Consider the following 23,387-nt stretch of genomic DNA (forward strand, 5'->3'; position numbering starts at 1 on the left):
ATGTTTTGTACAGCAGCTGCTATTTCAAGCTAAGTTTTTTTTAATTTTTAATTTAATATTGATCATAGAATACAGATATTGATAACAGAATGTATATTTTAAATTTTTTAATATCATAATTATTGTAAATTGTAATATTGTCATAAATCCTTCTAAACAGTAAACACTAGATTAGTAGATTCTATTGATTCTAGATATAGACAGAAGTTTTTAATTTCTGAAGTTAAAATTGTTATGTTAGTTGTCGTCTAAGAAAAAAAAATACAATATAATTTAGGTACAATGTATTGATTTTGTATGTTTCAAAAATCATTTAAAACTTAAAAAGTTAGAATCTAAAACCTAAATCATTAGTGTTCAACTGAGTTGTACAATTTAAATCTATATTTTAGTATGTCAACAATTTTTGATTACTGAATTAAACAATGGACAATTTAAAAATGAAATATGAGGTAGGTACCTTACTTGTTTCCATACTTATTTGAACCATTGGCGTAATTCCATCAAATTTCAGCAGGTGAAAAGTTTTATCGGTCCAATAATCGTAATGAATAATTAAGTTTTATTACTCATATTTAAAGCGAATTGCATTGCTCGCATGCACTATAAGTATCTTTTTATATTTGATAACAATATAGCATAAACAAGTATCAAAATCTGTAGGTACCTATATTGTAAATACTATATATGCTGTATCTGCACTATGATACATTATACATATAAAAATATAATATTTATATGAAATTAATTAAAGTGAACAGAATTTTTAAATAAGTTAAAAAAATTAAACAAATTTATGAATTACATGAAATATAGTTGATATTGTATTTTAATAGGTATAAATTTCAGCATCTGTAGGTGCAAAATCATATATTTGCACCTGCTACATAATACCAGGGGGTGAAAGTGCACCCCCATAATTACGCCACTGTTGTTCAATATAATATACTATGGACATTTTGTGTTAATATAGATTTATTTAATTATTTCCTATTTATTTACATAAATCATATCTACTACAATAAATTGTTTAGAATCCTGTTATTAAATCAGAATTCAATCTTACTTACCTTGTAGACAAATTTATTGTTTTTAAATAAATACTATTTTGTTGCTCGTTAATCTTTGTAATTAGTAATACATTTTAATAATAAATTATATTATAATATTATAAAGGTACCTGGTGGTATTGCCTCAATAATGCCAAGCATTCCAGCAGATTTATTGAGTTATATTAATTGTATAGAAAGTATGCCAGTTTATAAAGGTGAATCAATTCTACTAAAAAGAGATGTAAATTTATTATCCTTATATGCTGATAATAATATAAATTATATGCCAACTAATTTAATAGTAAGTATATACTATATAGGCTATGTTAAATAATTATTTTCTATTTTACAAACATAAAAAATATATTATCTACAGCCTGAAAGGGATCCCAAGACTGGTAAAATTATTTCTTATGAAGAAGTTATTAATGATCCAATTTTTCAATCTGATGGTAATTTAATACCTTGTTTAAAATCAATAAGCAATCAATGTACTGTCAATCAACATGAAGATAATCTGTTCCAATTTCAATTTGATCCTAGTATGTATCTTTATTTTAATTTTTCAAGAAATATAATTTACATATTTTATATTGTTTTCTTAGATGATTTACCAGTAGCACCAGGATTGTCAAACAAATTGAAAATAACCCAAAATGATCAAAATACATCCATAAACATTTGTTCTATCGACACAACAGTAGAAAATGAATGGACTGAAGATGTAGGAGGATTTTGGGATGATGAAGTACCAGAAATAGTTAGCCAACCAGATACTATACCAGAACCAATTCCAGAAGATGAAATTAATCATATTAGGGTAATTATTTGTATTCTGAAGAAATTTGAATCAAACAATGTTTAATCTTGATTTTTTTTAATAGAAAGATGAAAACTTTGTGCTTAAAATTTCTGGAAATGCAGAAAGGGTTCTAGTGAAATCTAAGTGGGTTGAAGAATTAGATATTTCAAAACCAATTGATAACTTTGATGAGTTATTACCTGATCCTGCTTATAAATGGGAATTTGAATTAGATACATTTCAAAAACAAGTATTACACTAATAATTTAATTTGAAAAACATTTTTTATGAATTCAATATACTATTATAAATTACATTTTATTTTATAGGCAGTACTTAAATTGGAAGAAAAAAATAGTGTTTTTGTTGCAGCTCATACATCAGCAGGTAAAACTGTTATTGCAGAATATGCTATCGCACTTGCTAAAAAACATCAATTGAGGTAAATATTTCATTATGTATACTATCCTCATTTTATTTATTCTTTTAAAATAGCATTAATATTTCATTGATATTTACATCCTCTTAGAAATATACAAATCATACATTTTTAAATAATAATTTAGATGCATATATACATCTCCAATAAAAGCATTATCCAATCAAAAATTTCGAGATTTCAAAAAAAAGTTTGGAGATGTTGGTCTTATTACAGGAGATTTTCAAGTGAAACCAGAAGCTCAATGTCTCATTGTTACAACAGAAATACTATGTTCAATGCTATATAGTAATTCAGATAAAATTAAAGAAACTGAGTTTGTTATTCTTGATGAAGTTCATTATGTAAACGATAGAGATGTAAGTAATCTAGTAAAATATACTTTTTTATTTAATAATTAAGCCGTTTAGTGAATAATATGTATTTTATTTAATAGAGAGGGCACATTTGGGAACAAATTTTAATTATGCTACCTAAACGTGTGAAATTAGTTATGCTGAGTGCTACTGTCACTAATGTTATTGATTTTGCCAACTGGATCGGTCGTACTCGTGATTCTAAGATTTACGTTGTATTTACTCTTTATCGACCAGTTCCTCTTGAACATTATCTTTATATTGGTTCAAATACATCTATGGAAATGAAGGACAATATGCATCTTATTAGAAAAGCAGACAGCGGGTTTCTAATTCAAGGGTATGTATATTATACATCATTTGTGTATATAATTAATATAACAACTAAATTGGTTAATTAAATACATTTATAGTTATCGTAAAGCTTCAGAGCTATTTAAAAAAAGTAAAGAAGTAAAAAAATATCAAGAATCTAAAAATTTAAAAGATCAAAAACCAAAATGGGTCAATTTTTTGAGATTTCTGGACAAAAATAATTTGTTCCCAGCTGTTGTTTTCATTTTGTCCAGAAAAAAATGTGATATGATGGCAGAATCTTTAAAAAACTCTGTAAATTTCTTATTAAATAATAAAGAATCTCAAGCAAATGAGTATTTTTTTAATGATGCTATAAAAAAATTAAAACCAGAAGATAGAGCTTTACCTCAAGTAAATATCAATGTTTTTTTGTTGAAACTTTTTTTTTATAGCTTAGATAATAAATTTAATATTAAAAAAACTTATAATTTTTAGGTTGTTTTAATGAAAGAATTATTATGTCAAGGCATTGCAGTTCACCATAGTGGAATTTTACCCATACTAAAAGAAATAGTAGAAATGCAATTTCAAAAAAGTTTAGTCAAGGTAATTGATAAATAAATAAAAAAAGAATTTGTTTTATTTTATTAACATGTTGAATAACTTTACAGTGTCTATTCGCCACTGAAACATTTGCAATAGGTATTAATATGCCAGCCAGAACAGTGGTATTCGAAGCCATTAACAAATTTGATGGTATAGAAAAAAGAAATTTAGCCCCGGCTGAGTACACTCAAATGGCAGGACGAGCAGGTCGCCGGGGCCATGATGACAGTGGTACTGTTATAATAATGGCAAATGATCAATTACCTAATGATAGAGAATTAATAAATATGATGCTAGGTTAGATTTTAATCAAAAAAATAGGTATGTGAAAATATGTCTCACCAATTTTAAAAATATTTACTTTTTGTAGGTAAATCAGCTAAATTAGAATCTCAGTTTAAAGTCAGTTATTCTATTATATTGAATATGTTCAAAAAGAAAAATTCTGAAACTCTAGAAGAAATATTAGGTAGTAGTTTCATTGAAGCTGCTAGAGCTAAAAAAAAAGATGAATATACTGAAGAATTAAATTCTTTAAAAGAAATACATGGGAATGATGATTGGGAACCAACAGGAAAGCAAGATATAATTGTAAAAGAATTTTATCTTCGTGCCAAAGAGTATTTAGACTGCAGAAATGAAGACTGGGTAATTAGAATATAAATATAATTTAAAAAAACGTTAACCCTTATAAAGTTTATTTATCCACTTAGAAATATGTATGTTCAAATATATACATTTTTAACACATTGATTGCCATGCGGCCGGCGGCATCCGTATAAAAATAATTAGGTATTGATAATTTTTAGACCGACGACTGCTACACCATATCATTCGTAGGAGGCCATATAGCCACGAGCTGCTGTAAATTAATTTGGATTTATAGTATTAACTTTTCTGTGGCACTACAATTATGATCTTGAAAATATGTTGTAGCGTATTGGGGATAAATGCAATTTTTTTTTTATATTTTTAATTTTTTTTTAAATTCAATGGTATTTAGACACTGAAAAATGTCCATGGTGTATCCATGATAAATATTCTTGAGACCGCTGGCAGCCGCATTGCGGTTAACGTGTGAATGAAATAATAATATTTTTTTTGTAAAACATCTATTAATTGAATTTTAATACAATTTTTAATATTTAACATAAAATATAATTTTGTATATAATGTTAAATATTTTATTATTGAAATAATCCCATAAAAATTATAACTTTAGGATAAACTTTATGCAGCGAGTGATAAAAGTTTTAGTGAAGTTGGTAGATTTGTCATCATTACACACCAACATTATATTGGAAATTTGGCTATTATATTATCAAGCAACGCAAAAAAAATTCCAAAAGAATTTCGGTAAGTAAATATTTTAACATATTTACAACATTCATATATTTAGAGATCATGTTTACATTAAACACTCATTATCTTGAAAGGAATAAATATTTTTTTTACATAATTTGAAGTTAATATTAAGAAGTCCTTTTTTTTTAATAAAAACTAATGGTACTTATTAGTCATCTTGACTATCTATGATTTTTTGATGTTCAAAATTCTGTTATAATAGCTAATTATTGAATTTTAGGATTTTAGTATTCTAAAGATGGAGTGTCATGGGATATTCTGCTAATAAGTTCCATCTGAACACTAAATTATTTTAGATACTTATTTAAAATTCAATTTTTATACTTGAAAAATCTATCTCAGAAAAATGTACTTTTTTTATAATATAAATATAAATGTGTTATCGCTTTCAAAAAAAAAAAAAAAATGAATTAACAACTTAAAAATAGTAGAAAAATATAATTGTTTTTCAAACATGTTTTGTAATAAATAATGAAAAAATCTCAAAATTTTGTAAAAAAAATATTTTTTGAAATGTTAATACATTTAAGGTAATAAGTGTTCCCTTAGAATCACTTAATACTCAGTATATGTATGTATACTAAGTACTTTTAACTTTTTTCAGAGTATTAGTATTAGACAATGATAAGTTAAATAATAAAGAATCTGACAATAAAATGGATTCCTGGTATAAATTTATTTACTTATCTAGAAAAAGAAGATTATTAGATAAATCATTAGATGTTATTTCTAATAATGCTCATACCATTTTAACTATATCTTCAAATTCAATATTTGCAATCACTAAATTTTCTGGTAATTTTGATAATGATTCAATTATAAAAAATTGGGAAATGAGACAAAATGAGCGTTTTAGGTATGTTACATAAGATTATATTTTTCATAAATGTATTATTTCATGTTAATTGTATTTATAATTTGTTGTAATCAATAATTTTATCATATTATTCAGAGATGCAGCTATTTCTACACACTGCTTGAGAGCCATTACAATGCTATCGGAAAAAACATTACTTTTAAATCGAGTAGAAAATGAAGATTCAGTGCTAAGCTTGTTAGATCTAGGAATTGATAATTTTGAATTACACCAAACTATGTTACGTATGCATGCTTTAGAAAATCAAGTGTACAGTATTGATTTGTCTGACATTATTGCATTTGATGATGTTGTAAGTGTGTGTTTTTATGCTAATGTTATTTACATTGGAGTTATATTTATTAATAATAAGTTAATAATCATTATTTATACTCTTGATTATGGTATATTGATTTATAATGAATATATTTTATGAATGGATGTACAGATAATTTAGATATAAGAGATATTTTAAATAGTTAATTTTAATCCAATTCATATATTATATTTATACCAATTCCCGACTATCTTGTTGTGTGAGCTCTACCCAATTTAAATATTTATTGTCGTGACTTAATAGTAATTAAGATAATTTCATTTTGTCGACAATTCTTGGGTTAACACATTGTTTTGTAATTTCACATCATGTTTCAAAATGTTCGCCCGAAGGATTGAAAGGTTATGACATCTGTTGAGGCTAAGAATTATAAAAAAAAATGTTTGGTACAACTCCAGATTTACTTCCAAGGTGTAATATAATAATATAATTACTATTACATGTATGTCATTGAAATATGGTGTATAGGTTTGAATGACGCATTGATAATATTATATAATTATTTTTAATAATATATTACTGATTCATAAAGATTTTTTTTGGTCATTAAACTACTTTTACATCATACACTTATTATGAGAATATAATACTGTCTAAAATTGGAATATAGTGATAGAGTAGTTAATAACGGTTGAGTGAGTTCGTTCTGCAGTCGTAATGTTGTGGATAGAACACATATGACAAGATAGTCCGATTTCCCTACTTAAGTGAATGTGAATAACTCACTATTTTTTTCTCTAGTCCACACTTAACACATACCAAATTTGTGTTCACCAGTACTCACCTTGTGTTGTTACCTTTAGAGGATGCCACACCCATACATGTTGTCTCCGTCGTTCAAGTACCGGATCCGGACATTTCGGCGTGGCCATCTCGGCGTGGGTCTATTTCGGCGTATAGTTATTTTTTTCATAAAAATATTTTAATCGCGTTTAGATAATATAATGTTAGCATTAATCTCACTTTCGTCGGTTCCGTATGAACTGTAAATAATAATAATAATAATATATTATATATATATTATACTGTCACACATCATAATCTATATTAGTATAAGTAATAAAGATATAGGTAGTTAACCTATACGATGTATCGATAGACGATAATTGATTAATATAAGATAGTCAAGTAGTCAGTAGTTAGAAGTCACCATGGCACAAGCAATCAAAATTTTAATAAGTTTTTAGTAAGGTTAAGGTAAGGAGGTAAGGAGAATACAAAGTGGTCGAAACACTTTCTTTTGCAGCAGTGGCGCAAAGAGGTATTTTAAGAGCACACGCAGTTAAAAAAAAGTTATATTTATATTTTATAGTGACCTACCTAATTTCTTGAAATGGTCTTACGGCCATACGCCGAAACGGCCACGCCGAAATGTCCTAGACCGTTCAAGTACCTAGCATGGCAAATTTTACCGTCAGCAGATCACGTTTATCTCCGTTAGTTTAAAATTTAGAATGAATTGACCTATTATAAAAATTAAAGGCAAGATTATTATCTAGGACATCTCATTGGCTTTTTATTATATTTTAATTTTAAAGCGAGTTATGAATATTTTAAAATTGTTTAACGGAGATAAACGTGATCTGCTGAGGGTAAAATTTGCCATGCTACGCACTTGTACAACGGAGACAACATGTACGGGTGTGGCGTCCTCTTAAGTATTAAAATTAACTTATCATCAAACTTAAACTTAAGAACACTGTTTTTAATTTAGCATTTTTTATGATATTTCAATATTTATACAAGTTATGAGTACCCAAATATTGTCAAAAATAGCCAAATTACTAACACAAATTATGTTTTAAGCTTTAAGTTTGATGATATATAGGTACTGAATTTTTTTCTGTGCATCTACATCAATTTACTCTAACTCCAGAGATTACAACACTAAGTTGGTTTTTTGAACACAAATAGTTAATTAAGGGAGAAAACAAGTAGAATTCTCTTAAATGCTCATCATTTAAAAATAAAATTGTTATTAATTTTAATTTTAGTTCTCAAAATTATATGAATATCAAACAAGAGTAGAAAGAATAGCAGAATTACAACACCAAATATCAAATAAAGCATTACAGTTGTATAATGAATATATCAACAAAGTTGAAATTCTCAAAGAATTAAAATATATAAATCCAAGGAATGAAATAAGTTAGTAATCATTTATAAACAATCATTATTAATAAACGTGACCATACGTCTCGCTTTGGGTGGGACAGTCCCACTTTTGGGATAAGTGTTCCGCTATCCCCAAATAACCTAAAAACGTCCCGCTTTAAGAAAAGTTGATTTGTGGTAAGTATTTATTGATTGATGATTTATCACAATTATATTGCACCTATACAGTTTACAGTATACCTACATATTTTATGTATATAGTTGAACTCCGATTATTCGAACCCCAATCATCCAGACGAGAAAAAAAAAACGGCATGTGCTGTTATTCATACACGCGTCTCATAATTGTATATAACCTATTGTATATACAGGGTGATTCTTTTATCAAACAACACTTATAGGGTGATTGTGTGTAAATACCTTCTAACATACGCCTATAACACACAAACACCACCCAAAACCACTCAACTTTGGGAGGCTATATCTTGTAAACGGATTAATGCAAAATGAAAATTTAAACGTGAAAATTCATTAAAAAAAATAGCCTCTTTAGTTTATGATATTTTAATTATAGGTTGTCAATTGAAAATCAAAAGTTGATAATGGTTTACCTGATAAATATAAGGGTGAAAATATTTAAAAAATATATAGTTCTATAACAAGATGGATCTAAAATTTAAAAAAAAAAAAAATTAAAAAAGTCAATAGTTTTTGAAATAATGAGTGTTGTTTGATAAAAGAATCACCCTGAATATGATATATTATAATTAAGGCTTATTTTGTTTCAGTTAAATATATAATAAAATAATTTGTTTATACAAATTTTAAATTATATTACATATATATATCAATAATAAATAGTATATTCATACAATTATATAACTTTTGATATATTATATGTTAATCATCCGGATATTTGCTTGTCTGGACTCCGGACCACCCTTGACATTAATTAGTCTAAATAATCGAAGTTCTACTGTACTGTAAAACACACTAAAACCCATAGTCCATTGATTGTTGGGAGTCTATTATGATTAATATATGTATTAACAGATAATTATTTAATATATTATCTATGTTTTTCTATTGGCATTTTATGTATAAACAATTAATGTTTTTTTTCAAAAAAAAAAATTATTATTTTAGTAAAATTATATGGTTTTCTTATTAAAATGTACAGATGTTGTGCTTTGAAGAAAAAAAATTATGGTGACGTTATTAATGGTTATACAAATGTATAATGCTATAAATTTTAAAATTTCAGCTACCCAAAAAGGGAATGTAGCTGCAACTATGGGTTCACATGAACTTTTAGTCACTGAACTACTATTATGTAATATGTTTGAAGAAATGAAACCAGAAGAAATTGCTGCTGTTCTTTCGTGTTTAGTTTGCGAATCTAAGTCAAATATTGACTTGGAACAAATCAAAGAACAAAGTTTGATAAACGTAAATATTAAAGGTATACTAATATTCTATATTGCTTAAACATCAAACTTTTATTATTATTTTTAGGGAATGAATTTAATAAAACAAAAACATGATTACATTCAGTCGGTTGAATCAAACTATTTAAGCAACTATGAACGTGTTAATCTCAACTTCAATTTGGTAAAAGTGCTGTATTTATGGGCTCAAGAAAAGGTAAATTTACTAAATAATTGGTAGTATTGACTAATTTAACATTCTTTTTTTTTGTTTTACCTTAGCCTTTTTCTGAAATAATGGAAATAACAGATATTCAAGAAGGGATTATAGTCAGATGCATAGTTCAATTGAATGAAATTTTGACTGTTATTAAAAATGCAGCAAAAATGATTGGTACTAACAAAATAAGTGAAAAAATGCAAGAAGTATTAGACAAAATCAAAAGAAATATTGTATTCACTCCTTCTTTATATATGGAATGATTTTTAAATTATTTAATAACAAATGTAAAAATGTACTATAGGTATTTTAATATTATTCAAGTTGACAATAAATATAAATTCTTAAATTAATGATATTACATTTTTTATTTAAATAATTTTACATAGACATGCTAGAAATCGCAAATATCTACAAGAGTTATAATTTGTATTATTATAATTTTGAATGACAAAATTATGTTCACTTTTATTACTGATCAATATAAATGCTCTTATTCAGTGAAAGTACCTAGTTAGTTTATCAGTAGAATTCAAAACTGGCGATTCAGTATGAATTTTTTTAATGTATGCTTTTTTGCTTTCTTATTAATTATTACTATGATGAAATCAGTGATAGTCGTGTGACATGTAAAATTTTCATATTATAAAATAACACAGAATTTTGATAGAAGATGTCTGGTAAGAACAATTATTTATAATTGTATTCTACATGCCAAGCATTTTTCCTATCACTAAAACTTTAATTTTGATATCTTATACAGTTATTTCATATAGTATTATAGTCTGTTGTTAAACTACAATATGATTGAGTAGAAGTCAGTAAATTTGGTGCTCAACAGTACTAATATAATATGGTGATCTGCGAACACTGACCATACACACAGGGGTTAAAGTGGGGGGACGCTGGACTCAGTCCCCTTACCTCTGAAGGCGGTTAAAAAGAGTCCCCTTTAACAAATTAGGATTTTATACATTAGACATTATACCTAAAATTATATATGGAACGGTTAAAACTTTATGGAGACATTAGTCCCCTCTGGAATTTTTCCCCACTTTAACCTCTGCATACACAAGTAATAAACGTTAGAATGACTAATGCGGTGTATACATTTATCTTATTACATCATAATTTGCATTAATTTAGTTTTATGTTATACTGAGTGGAAAGAGTATAAACTATTAAAGCACAGAATTCTGTGATTTAAACGCGGAAGTATGGAACCATACAATTTATTTGGTCAATCAATCGTTTGAAATTGAGTTTAAATGGCGGGTCGCCAAACATTAATGTGGAGTTGAGGGCAGTGAACAATGAAAATGTTCCTATTCGTAGCTGGTAATATCTAACTTGAGAGTTGAGACCACTGCGTCCTACAAAGATAACACAATCTCACATCTTGACGACCGTCTTTGTTTAGGCAAAATATGCGAAAGATAAAATATAATAATAATAGCCTGTTATTATATTATTACAGGCTGTGCGTGAAAAATTTATATTCTAACTTCGCTCTTATCTGCTACCGTGCCACAGACTTGGATATGATCTACAGATGAGGTGAAATCGGAATTCGTAATCGCTATATTATTATCAGTCATCACTCTGCAGTCTGCACTCGCCAGTGCCCTCTCAATTCTCATTACTCATCAGTCATCAGTGAAATCGACTACGTTTAAGTTGTTCACTTATTGTTTGTGCGTTTGTCCACCAGTTTCTCAACTCTCAGACGATCTTTGCAAACCGGACTACAAAGTAATGAAAATAATGAAAAGCCATCCATCAACAGTCTATACGCATCTTAGAAACCTTAAGGTATGTGCATTTTTCTTCGAATTCGTTTCTCGACGCACTCAAACTTGTCGTCTGTCTGCGTATTAACCTTATTCCACACCGTATATCAAGGCCAAAGGTTAATAATAATAATAATAATTTTGTATTGCGTCCAATTCCCGTGTAATTATATTGAACAAACTAGTACCTAGTCAGTATGCAATATTTCATTATTATTATTTTTCTATTGAAGTATTTAACGGATCTTTTTAATAATGTTTTGGTATGTTTTTTTCTCAGTCGAATTGTATCATAGCCAAGGCCTATTCTTAACCAGAATCAGTTATCCAGCAACAGCGTTCAATAACCAGCACCTACATCTTCTAGTCAATCAATTCCTACCTTCAACATGAGTTCAGCTGATCGTTCAATATCATCTGGGTTCCCGATTCCTCAGTGGATGAAATCTAAAATAAATGATCGGTTAGTTTTTATAGAGATAATATAATATATATCTAATATTCGCAATCAGGATGTAAACAAAATATTTGATTATTAAATCTGAAAAATAGTTTTTACCTATGTATTTATTATATAATAATATTTTAGTCTGTTTTAATTCGATAAACGGTATAAACTACTAAATTAAAAATAATTAGACTCATATTAATAGTGATGGTATTACAACTTTTATAATCTATTGTAGATAACTTAAATTATCTATAATTCAATTCAGCTACCTGCTAATCACAGCTAATTTAATAAATTTATTCATGAATTTGGTAAAAATTGATTAAATAACATTAATTGATTAATAAAGTATATCTTAACAATAACTTAAATTAAATGTTAATTATAGGTAATGAAACTTTAATTATTCATGTTTTTGTGTTTTTAATACTAGTTAAATACTCAAATAGATTCCTTTTATATTATTTGCGATTCAAAATAATTAAAAATTCCATTGGCCGTCTATAAAGTCATTCTTATTGGCCAGGCATTATGGCAACTATAAACTTGGCTTTAAACAATAAATTGATGTATTAAATGTGTACCGTCTATATATTAAAACCAATGCATTTTCTAACCGAAATACTGATAATAACGGTAATTTGGATTTTCTCTTTCAAATCAACTGCATTCATTTGTTTAACTTAAAGTACCTATATTAAACACTAATATATTGTAAGGTATTTTCACATAGTGAATAAACTAATAAGACGTATTATTATATTTTGTTTTGTTATCTAATTCCCTGAATTTCACAAAAAAAAAAATTATATCACGCAACAATGATTAAATATTAAGTTCAATCCTTAGATAACTCTATAATAGACGTCATATTACATGTTTGTAATAAAAATAATAATAATAACAATAACACAACCCACTTCATGTTTTTAATTCTTATCATTTCGTAATACTATATTTTCATGTTTGTCATACATTGATTGAATCTATTAAATATTATGTATTCTTTAAATTTAGCTAGTAGTGGCACAAACCATATGGTGACTAGTCTCCCAAACCATCCTTCAAAAATACTTTTGATTTTATTCAAACATTTAATAAATAAATTGTGGCTCAATTAAACAAGTTTTAGGGAATTTTAATATTTTCAATCTTTCCTTTTGTCAAACCTTGTCTCAGTTTTATGTTTCAAGTTTATAATATACTTCATTATGACTTGAACTCTTTAATAAGTAAGGTAACTGCAAAATATATTACAAATTTACAATGCAATATTGCTTTAACCCAAAATTTCTTACATTCATATTATACACAAGTCCGTAATAATCTTCAGGTTTGATAATGCCAGAGATTTAGGCTGCTGTGAAAATTATATAGGTTCATCAGATATTTCTACGCATTTAAAGTTATAAACTGAATTCTGTAGTTAACACAAATGCAGTATGGTGTTGCATTCTTACACAGATGGTTGACTCGTGGGTAAAATACTGTTCTTAATTTGATTAAAGTATATAAGTATAGTACTTACATATACTTGTTAAAACTGTTGTTATAATGTTATTATTAACATTGATTAAATATACATGCACCTATCTATATTTATTAATGGATAATAATTTATGCTAAAAACTTATATCTGTCAAAGAACGTGATTTATGAGTCATAATTGATGGTAATAATATGTTTACACATTTTTTCTGTCCAGTTAGCATTTGTTAATTAATAGAATGAAGACAAAATATAAAGCAAATGATTAAAATGATTTTGTACAGTTTTCACTTGAATAAAAAATATTGATAACTTATATACCTACATTATTTTTGTTTTAAGTAAAATATTCAAATAGAAATATTAAATTTAATTCAGATTAAATTTTAGTATGTTAGCCAATAATATATATTTTCTAACTATCATGCCCATTTTTATTTTCCTGATAAATTGAAATGTAATAAGTATGCAAGTACAAACAATGTATTTAATAGTAGTTAACTTACTAATTAAATTATAAATATTGAATTATGAAGCATAATATATTTTTTAAATACTAATTAACCCTGATGTATAACATGTTTTTAATATTATGTACATACTAAGCCATATTCCTTTTTTGAATTCAAAGAAACCACTTTATAAATAGTCTACCAAACATCAAAGACAAAACTAGTTATATTTGTTCACTGGTATTTGCACTTATGTACTTTTATATTTTTTATACCTAGTTATTAGTCCCTAGTTTAGGGGTCGGGAACCTGTGGCTTCAAATCCTCATATTGCTCTTTGATAAATACATCAATATATTGAGACCGTCAAATAAAAATTTTGACTAATAAAAAAAAAAAGGTTGTTTGATTACTGGACCGTAAAACCTGTGCGTCTATCTGGACATAATAGTTTAGTAACTTCTTTTAAAAATGGCTCTTTTCTACTAAAAAGTTCCTGACCCCTACCCCTTGCCCTAATGCCTAACTATTATTTTATGTCTTAAAATTATATATTTTAGTTTATAACTTACTAGCACATATTGTACTGCTACTATTAACTTATCACTGACTAAAGTCTTTTCAAAATGTTTAGATATATTTTAGACTTCTGCAATAATTTGTAGTTTGATAGAGGTATTATTATTGTTAATTATCATTGATCCACTTATAAATAACATTTACACATTGATGGTAGACAAATAAAAAGGAATTATGTCAAGTGTATAGAACACAATATTTGTATTTTTTCATTTTATTCCACTATCATAAACCTTTCCGACTTCTTGAATTAGTTAATAATATTAAATGATATATATATATATATATAATTTATATAATTCATTATAAATACTAATGAATGTAAGTATCTACTAAATAATCATACTTTATATTGAAGTATGAATGCACAATGCGTGGCTTAAATTGAAGATACTTTAGCATTTAAAAACTAATTACAATAGCACATGTGTGTGCATAAGAAAACATGATCAACATATAATCCTATGTTATGAAAAGTATGATCTTTCAAGTAGTTATTCGTGACTGATTATTAAAATGTATTTTATTTACTATCTCTTCAGATACTATTGGTATTTTATTAATTTTTAAGTGAATTATTGAGTAGATTACTTGATATAATAACATTTAACTGATAATTTGTTTCATATAAATTTATATTTATAACTTTCATGTTTCATTTAGATATGACCTAGACCAACCATCATTTTCTCCAGAAGAAACAGACGACAGTTTTTTTTTGGTTCGTTATTTGAAACCAGACTCGGTAAATCAAAAACACAGCGAGAACACTAAAAATAAACCAACTGAGGAAAATTTAGCAGAAAAAACAGTTCAAAATTTTAAAAAAATGCCTCCAGCTCTAATTGTTACAGAAACACCAGAATATAAGGGACATACACTCGCTTGTCAACGCTTCATTACAAATACTTGTGCTGGTGAGTTATTATATTTATTTTTTTAAGGTACATTTTATTTATTAGGATTTATAGTTTAAAAGAATGTTAAACAAGTTGTTAAGTTATTGCCCCAGTCATTTTAATACATAATCAACGCTTAATTTAGAATTTTTAACAAAAAGAAGTGGCCCAATAAGATTTTTACTTTTAGTCTAAATTTATATTATATATATTAATATATGTATGTTTTAAAATTCTAGTCAGCTATTTAAAAAAAAAAACCTTTTTCATAATAAAAAGCTTTTGCGGTGGTTCTCATCTAGACATTACTTTAAAATATGTATGGTGTATTGGTATACACCCTTCTATATAATTTGTATATTTAAGTTGAAAACATTGTTTTAGATTATTAATAGATTATATTTCCGTATTTATTTTTACCACATAACTAAACCCTAAGAACTACTTATAAACAATAATTTTTATTATCAGATAATTTCAACAATTAAACCAAGTACTACTTGTTTGTAATTATTTGTTTTATTAATATTTTTTTTAACCAAACTTAACTTAATACAGCAGATAATGGAATAGAATTATAAAATAATGGGGAAATAATATAGGTGACCTAGAATAAGAATGCTTTTAGAATATTAATATTATAACTAAGTAACTAAAGCACAAAAACAATTCCAAATTTAATAAATGTTTGAAATTATTTATATTTAAAGATAAATATTTTAACAATATTACACATTAATTAGTCCATTTTTCATACTTTTGTCAAGGTCAATGCCAATATCATGAATAATTTGTTAATACAATTTATTGTTGGTATCATGTAATTAAATATAATCTAATCTAATTGTTAGTTAATATATTGGATACTTACAAAACTAAATATTTTTTTTAATTCAGTTATTAAAACTGATTTATTTGATTAGTAAATCAAGATATTAACAAAATACTTAAAAGATATCTGTAGGTATTGCGATTATTACACATTAAACGTTTTGGTTCATACTTTATATTGATCAACTGATGATACCAGTTTTTTATTTTATTATGTTGTTAATAATATACATGAAAGTTAATAATGTATAGTCACTGAACTGAACTGAAATGTATTTAGTATATATAATATATATAAAATAATGTAACATTGTAAGGTTGGTCCATATTTCATTGTTAATGGAGACCAATCATTTTTTACACACAAAGTTTTACTCTGAAAGTCAAATACAAAACCAAATAATTATAAATTATATAACCCTCAAAATTATAATCCTCTATAATTTTTGTAATAAATGGCTTAATTTAAGATAACACAAAAATCATAAAAAATGATTTTATTTGAAAGACTTTAATCTATGTTGTGCGAAAAAACAAATATAACATCTTTTAATGAAATTAATGAACTTGTAATGTATTTTGAAACCATGCCATAGACGGTTCCAGAAATTTACATCAGGTGCAGCACATTAAATTATAGTATACACGTAGGTATGTACTTATATCCCAAATTCCCAATATCATTACCACACATATAAATACATAAATACACACACACAAATAAACATTTTATTCAATTTTTCTACTTGGAATTTTAATTCTTATTTATTTTTATAAATAATTATGAATAATTATAGTTAATATGTCCACTGATAAAAAAAAAAAAAAAACGTGGAGAGCGGTTAAAATGTCAGGTGCAGCACAGGCTGCAGTGGCTGCACCCGTAGGACCGCCTATGAACCATACATTTAGCAAGGTGTTTTTTTTTAACCTAAAAGCTTATATAATTAACATTTTTTCAGTAGCTAATTAGATTATAAAGCCTAGTTTTAGGTATTATACTTAACATAATTATTATTGATATTAATGATAATGATAATTTTTGTGCAAGGTTTTTTTAAAAAAACTATATACATTAAATATTTTATTAAGTGGAAGTTGAACACGATTTGATTCAAAGGAAATTTAAGTTTAAAAATATGATTTCATAATATTATTTTTCAATAAAAATCAAAAATCCTGAGACTAAATGTTTAATATAAGCTAAAAATGTTGATGAGTAAAGAAAACTGACAGAGTTTACGTTGAATATTTTCATTACCTTTAAATCTAATCAGTATTCTAGCAGAGTTTATAATCACCTTTTTTACTATAATAAAATAAAAAAATTCACAAAACTTAAAATGTTTAAAAAAGAGGGTTAATTTCCAATTACTTATTAGTAAGTAAGTACAATAATCATATACACTATCTATATTGGCTTAATTTTAAATTATTAAAACTATTTGTCATTTTTGTCATTAGTAAAATTTATTTATTTATAAATTAAATATTTGTATACTCTACAATGTAGTGATCGTTCAATTATTTAGGATTTATATGATATACATATTATTTAAATGTTAATTAACTGTGGTTAAATATTAATAGAGTTTTATGATGAAACATATTTAATATTTATGCGTAATATGTAATTACCGATTAATTATATCTACTTAAATTGTATAGAAATTTGAAACGTAGTTTTTTGTATCAATTAAAATATCATGTAGGTTTAAGATTACAAACTATGATTTGTATTATGTAACTAATTAAATCATACACTTTAAATGATTCATAGCCCACACTGTCTAAATATAGTAAAATATGCCACTCTACAATTACATTTCCTGTTGCGTGAACATTATTTGACCTGTGAAGAAATATGATATTATTATTTAAATTTTTTTTTTCTTTATTATAATTCAGTAGCATTATTGAAAATAGTGACATATAGTTACTTATTTATTTAAATGTAATTATATGTTTTAGATTATATGTAATCTAACAATTGTAATTTCACACAAAATACTGTTACATATTTTTTCATATCAAAATTGAATATTGTATTACAAACAGAAAAGACCTTCAAATGTTAAAACTATTTAATTGTTAAATCATTTTTTAAAAAGTTGGTTAAACCCTTGTAATGTAACCGAGTTTAACTGTTCTAAGATTTTATAATTTAGACTAGAGCATGCTTAAATTCAGTGGCATACTGGCATACCTAGTTTTTCAGGGCTCGTGGTCAAGATTATTTTGGAAACTTACAAGCCACATTTAACTATAATAATTTAATTATTTATTTAAAAACTAGCACTAAAGTACATAATGTATCAAATGTATAATCTTATTGAACAAACTTGGCATTGAACTATAAATAAAAATCATAAAGTGTGATGTAAATAAACCATTGTACAAAAAATAAATATTTGTTTTAAATTATGATCAAATATTCAAATGTGTCCACTTTCTCCAAAAAGTTAACCATTTACTCACTTATTACTATTTATTAACCATTATTAAGGAAACAAGTGATGATTATTTATCTATAATTATACATATTGTATCTTGAAATTAAATCAAAAACTAAACATTAATGTAGAAAATATATTTATTGCTCTTTATTGGAAATCATCTATCATTGACACTAATAATATTACTTTAATAGTTACTTATATGGTCAAATACTTCAACTATAATAATTTATGATACATAAAACACTTATTTTTTAAATACATTGGTTTTTAACCATTTTTATGTTTACAGTAAAATAAATAGTTAACTAACTGTTGTATACATTTTATAGATGCAGTAGCAGCTGCAAGTTTGGGTGAAAATGTAACTGACCCTCCAAAATCATTAGGGATTGATGATGGTTTTAAAAGTGGAGCTTCTGAATGTGGCAAATCTATTGTGGCAATGGCACATCAAATGGTATCAGGACGGAGAGCATATCAAGGTCGTTCTTCTGGACCTCAAGATATTCTTGTTGTGGGTCCGTCACCATCAATGTTAACTAAACGGCGGAACAGCAAATCACTCCCAGCAAGTCCTATTAGTTCACCACCTGGATCACCACGGATGATTCGTAAAAATCCGTATTTCACAGCCCCATTTCAAGAAGAATCATCTGGAGATAAACTAGGCTCATCGTGGATATTATCAAACTTATTTTCACACAGGGCTGATTCACAAGAAGAATTATCTGATAAAGAATGCAAACGATTCCCTAAACCATTGTCTTCCAGCAATTTATCCATAAAACCCAAACCTACAGAACTAAGAGAGATGAATTTCTGGACACCTACATCAATGTAATCATTTAGGCTCAACTAAACAATTTTATTTTCTGCACTTTGGTTATATTATTAATTTGTGTTGTTGGAATTATTTTTTATGTATTCTTATTTTTCCTTATAATCTCCTTAACTTAGTACCTGTAAAATTCATTTTTAACTTTTAACTTTTAAGTATTCATTGTTATTATTTTTCTTTTTTTATTTAATTTTAGTAATTTAAGTACATAAAATAATTATGATATAAAGACAATACATTATTTAGTGTGCATCTTTTATAAATATAAGATATAACTATATAAGTAATCTTTATATTTTAATATCAATAATTTCTATTCAGACAAATTATTTTGTTCATAAATCACTCCTAAAAGTTGTATACATTTTTTTTTTTTTACTTAAGTATTATTATAAACCAAATACAAATTATTTTATTTTTTAAAATTAAATAAATGCAAAAATATATACCATAGACATTTTCATGAATATTGTTTGGTTTTAAAAGTCAATTAAAAATATTTTGTGGTTAATATTTTGTTACTTAACCCATATTAAATTTGAAATGTATTTAATTTGTGGTGATGTTGTGAACCAGTGGCGCCGATCACCTAATTTATCAATGACATATGTCATAGTAGATTTTATAGCTGGGGGACCCACCAAGAGGTACTGGGGCCTGGTTGTGAAAAAATTAGGGTGGGGGGCAGGCCCCAGAGGGGCCTCTGAATGTATGATGTCATAGTATTTTTTAAACACTTTGGCGCCACTGTTGTGAACAACATTAAGAAGTGGTAATCTATTATATTTATTTTAAAATTAAATTTTATTATTATTACTATTATTATTAATTGAAGCTCAACAACTAAGGTTATTGGCTCACATTATTTACAATATTAATATTACATTATAATAACATATGATGTTTAGAAGTATAACAATGTGGTTTGTTCAAGTATGTAATAAAATATAGAGAAAAATAGAACACAACATATGAAAAAAAGACAAATTGAATTAGTTAAGGTTATACAGTTTGGTTACTTTTAGAAAAGTAATATAATTTTGTTGGAGTTTTCATGAACAGGTCCAAGTCATTTGTGTAAATGATCCGGTATGTTTAAAGATGTTATGGTATTTATGAAGTTACAGAAGAGCAAGATAATAAGATATGTTTGACGGTTAGGGCTTCCACAAAGGTTATACATTTATCAGGTTCTTAAAATTAAATTATTTTGCATAAACTATTGATTTGTGCTTATAAACAATGTAAAAAAATGTAAAAACAAATTAATAGTAATTGATGGTGTAAATGAATAGTTCATTCAAGCTATATTGTAGTACCAAAAATAAAAATAAATAATTTCGATTATCCAAGGTCATTGTCATTCATCAATCAGCGATCCTAACTATTATTTATATAATAATATTATTAATATATATATTTTTTTTATTGATTTTGAAATTTACATAAATAAATTTCAGCTTTGACAACATGGGCTAATAGCGTTACATTTTTAGTAAAATACAATTATATAATAATAAATATGATATATAATTTAATTTAAATAGTTAAACAATATTTTAGTTGTGACTTACAGTAGGTTTATTATTTATATTGTTTTGAAAAATTCTATTGTGTTGGAGCTTAATTAATATTATGTATTATAAAGAAGGGAAAGGTTTTTTTCTTGTTAGGTACCTACCTATTTTAAATTGTTACCCACCATCAGTGGCGGATTTAGCGTCAGGCAAAGTAGGCAGTTGCCTAGGGCGGCAAATTTTTAGGGGCGGCAACTTTAGGCCAATATTTTATTGAAAATATACTCTAGGTTTTTTTTTTGATTTTCTTATGTACGGTGATTACTTTGAAGGATGGAAAATGAAAATGTTTAATATTTGTATAACATAATATTCTTGTTAATATAATTTCTTCATTATTTTATAATACTAATACATAACAATAAACGTCCAAGTAAATAATCGAACGACTGCCGGAACGTATATTGGTATATTATCTATTATCTAAATACTAACCATAGATTACATATTTCGTTATTTTGTTTTTTTACTAAGTCGTAATGGGGGCAAAAAAAATTTGTCAAGGGGCGGCAATTGTGTAAATCCGTCTCTGCTCACCACCAATCCTCACAATAATAGAAACAGATTTCTACCTATAGTCGAAGATTTCCTATTTCTCAATATTATTAAAAATAACGCTAATAAATATGAGTATTAATAAAAAAAATTCGGAAGTAGTAACTGTAAGCAACGGTTACATTTTTTATTTTTTTTTTTAATTACATTTTTTATTGCATAATCTATTTATAAATATATTAGACAATTACTAATAAGTGAATGTGATAGTAAATGAAAAACTCTCAATGGAAAAGTTTCGGTTATAGAACTATAATGCCAAATAATTAGGGATGCTAGATCAAGGTCAACTGCTATAATTGTTTTAATTGGTTGGATTGTTTGTTGTTATGTACTCTGTATTCTCTCTATATTCAATATTAACAAATACTGAAATTTGTATTTTTTCGTCGAATAATTTATTACCCTATATACTTGTATATTATATTGTATGATATTTTGCTAATTGCTAACAATATATAACGTACAGTAAAATAAATGAAATACCGCGCGTTCAGCGTATACATATTATTATTATTTTATATATTATTTATTATTTAATTAAAATAAATAAATATTATATTATTTTACATCAATGAATGCTGATAAGTCACACAAGTATACTAATAAAATTATAGCTAAATGTTTTAACGGAGTAAATGGTAATGTATATATTATCAACTTCCTAAAATAGATTTTGTTTAGGGATAAAGTCCGAAATGGTTCAATATGTATAATTATTTATATTATATAATAGTAGTTATTTCAAAATTCAAAGTTCAAACGATTTTTGATGATCACATGTCATTTTGTAACAATAATCAAAAGTAAGTTAATAAACCAATAATTAATAAAGTATTAAAGATTAAAATTAAACACAAGACCACAAACAAAACATTAAAATCACAAAATAACTAATAAATGTGTTACACCCACTTCCACGACAATAAATAATATGATCAAAGAATAAGAATAGTTTTTATTTTACATTTTTACACACAGCACAGTAACACACTTATATAAAAATAAAAACATTTCTAATGTTCTAAAAAAAAATTATTGCGTTGTTGCATACAGAATATCGTTTGAAACAGCCAATTTACGCGATCACGTGTCATGAAAAAAGATTTATTTTTACTTGCAAATGTATACCTACAATGTGAAGATTCAGGCATTTACCCTAAAAATAGATTTCCTATGCGTTGCACGTGCTATTTTGAATTCAATGAGTATGTTGAAACAATAATTTAATACATGAAACATTTTGTTAGTAATTCGCTGGGGTACAGAACACCAAACGCAAAATTAATGAGACTTGGAATTCGCGAGTCATTGTAAACCAATAATTTTGTCTATGTCACTTAAAAATTATATACCTACCTAACAAATGAAGGTCAATGAATTGCAGTTATAATAATAATAATACCTACAATAATATTACGTGTCTATAAACAAGTTTGGATTAAATTTTAAGAATAAAACATCATTTTCATCGTACCGCATTGTATCTTCCAAATTGCAATTACGTCAATGCTCAATACCTAAGTGTAATATATACTAACATGGAGTATGGACGTTGTGTTGTGGCACCAGGCTCTAGGGGGCATAGACTTTATC

General features: G+C 26.1%; 2 protein-coding genes across 4 annotated transcripts; both read left to right on the top strand.

Moving 5' to 3' along the window:
* The first annotated feature begins 70 nt into the window (after positions 1-70).
* Positions 71-10,225, top strand: tst (superkiller complex helicase subunit twister). Of its 3 annotated transcripts, none has more exons than XM_089221059.1 (19): positions 85-277; positions 1,177-1,353; positions 1,429-1,594; positions 1,658-1,872; positions 1,937-2,104; positions 2,184-2,296; positions 2,421-2,652; positions 2,730-2,989; positions 3,063-3,357; positions 3,442-3,552; positions 3,618-3,849; positions 3,923-4,200; positions 4,775-4,908; positions 5,522-5,773; positions 5,870-6,086; positions 8,105-8,258; positions 9,490-9,674; positions 9,741-9,869; positions 9,935-10,225. In XM_089221059.1, exons 2-19 carry the CDS (start codon positions 1,201-1,203, stop codon positions 10,133-10,135), a joined length of 3,495 nt encoding a protein of 1,164 aa, XP_089077185.1. In that variant the 5' UTR covers positions 85-277; positions 1,177-1,200; the 3' UTR covers positions 10,136-10,225. The 3 variants fall into 3 exon arrangements, with proteins under 3 accessions (XP_089077186.1, XP_089077185.1, XP_015363303.2); XM_015507817.2 differs by having other exon boundaries at positions 86-452; XM_089221060.1 differs by lacking the exons at positions 8,105-8,258; positions 9,741-9,869; positions 9,935-10,225 and having other exon boundaries at positions 71-452; positions 9,490-9,655.
* A 1,107-nt stretch (positions 10,226-11,332) lies between these two features.
* On the top strand, positions 11,333-20,112 carry LOC107161389 (uncharacterized). Its single transcript, XM_015507783.2, has 4 exons — positions 11,333-11,684; positions 11,943-12,125; positions 15,296-15,549; positions 19,151-20,112. Exons 2-4 carry the CDS (start codon positions 12,052-12,054, stop codon positions 19,660-19,662), a joined length of 840 nt encoding a protein of 279 aa, XP_015363269.2. The 5' UTR covers positions 11,333-11,684; positions 11,943-12,051; the 3' UTR covers positions 19,663-20,112.
* Positions 20,113-23,387: the final 3,275 nt, after the last annotated feature.

The sequence above is a fragment of the Diuraphis noxia genome, unplaced genomic scaffold, assembly GCF_037042655.1.
Source record: "Diuraphis noxia isolate RWA-SAM2 unplaced genomic scaffold, SU_Dnox_SAM2 contig0002, whole genome shotgun sequence".
Classification (NCBI taxonomy): domain Eukaryota; kingdom Metazoa; phylum Arthropoda; class Insecta; order Hemiptera; family Aphididae; genus Diuraphis; species Diuraphis noxia.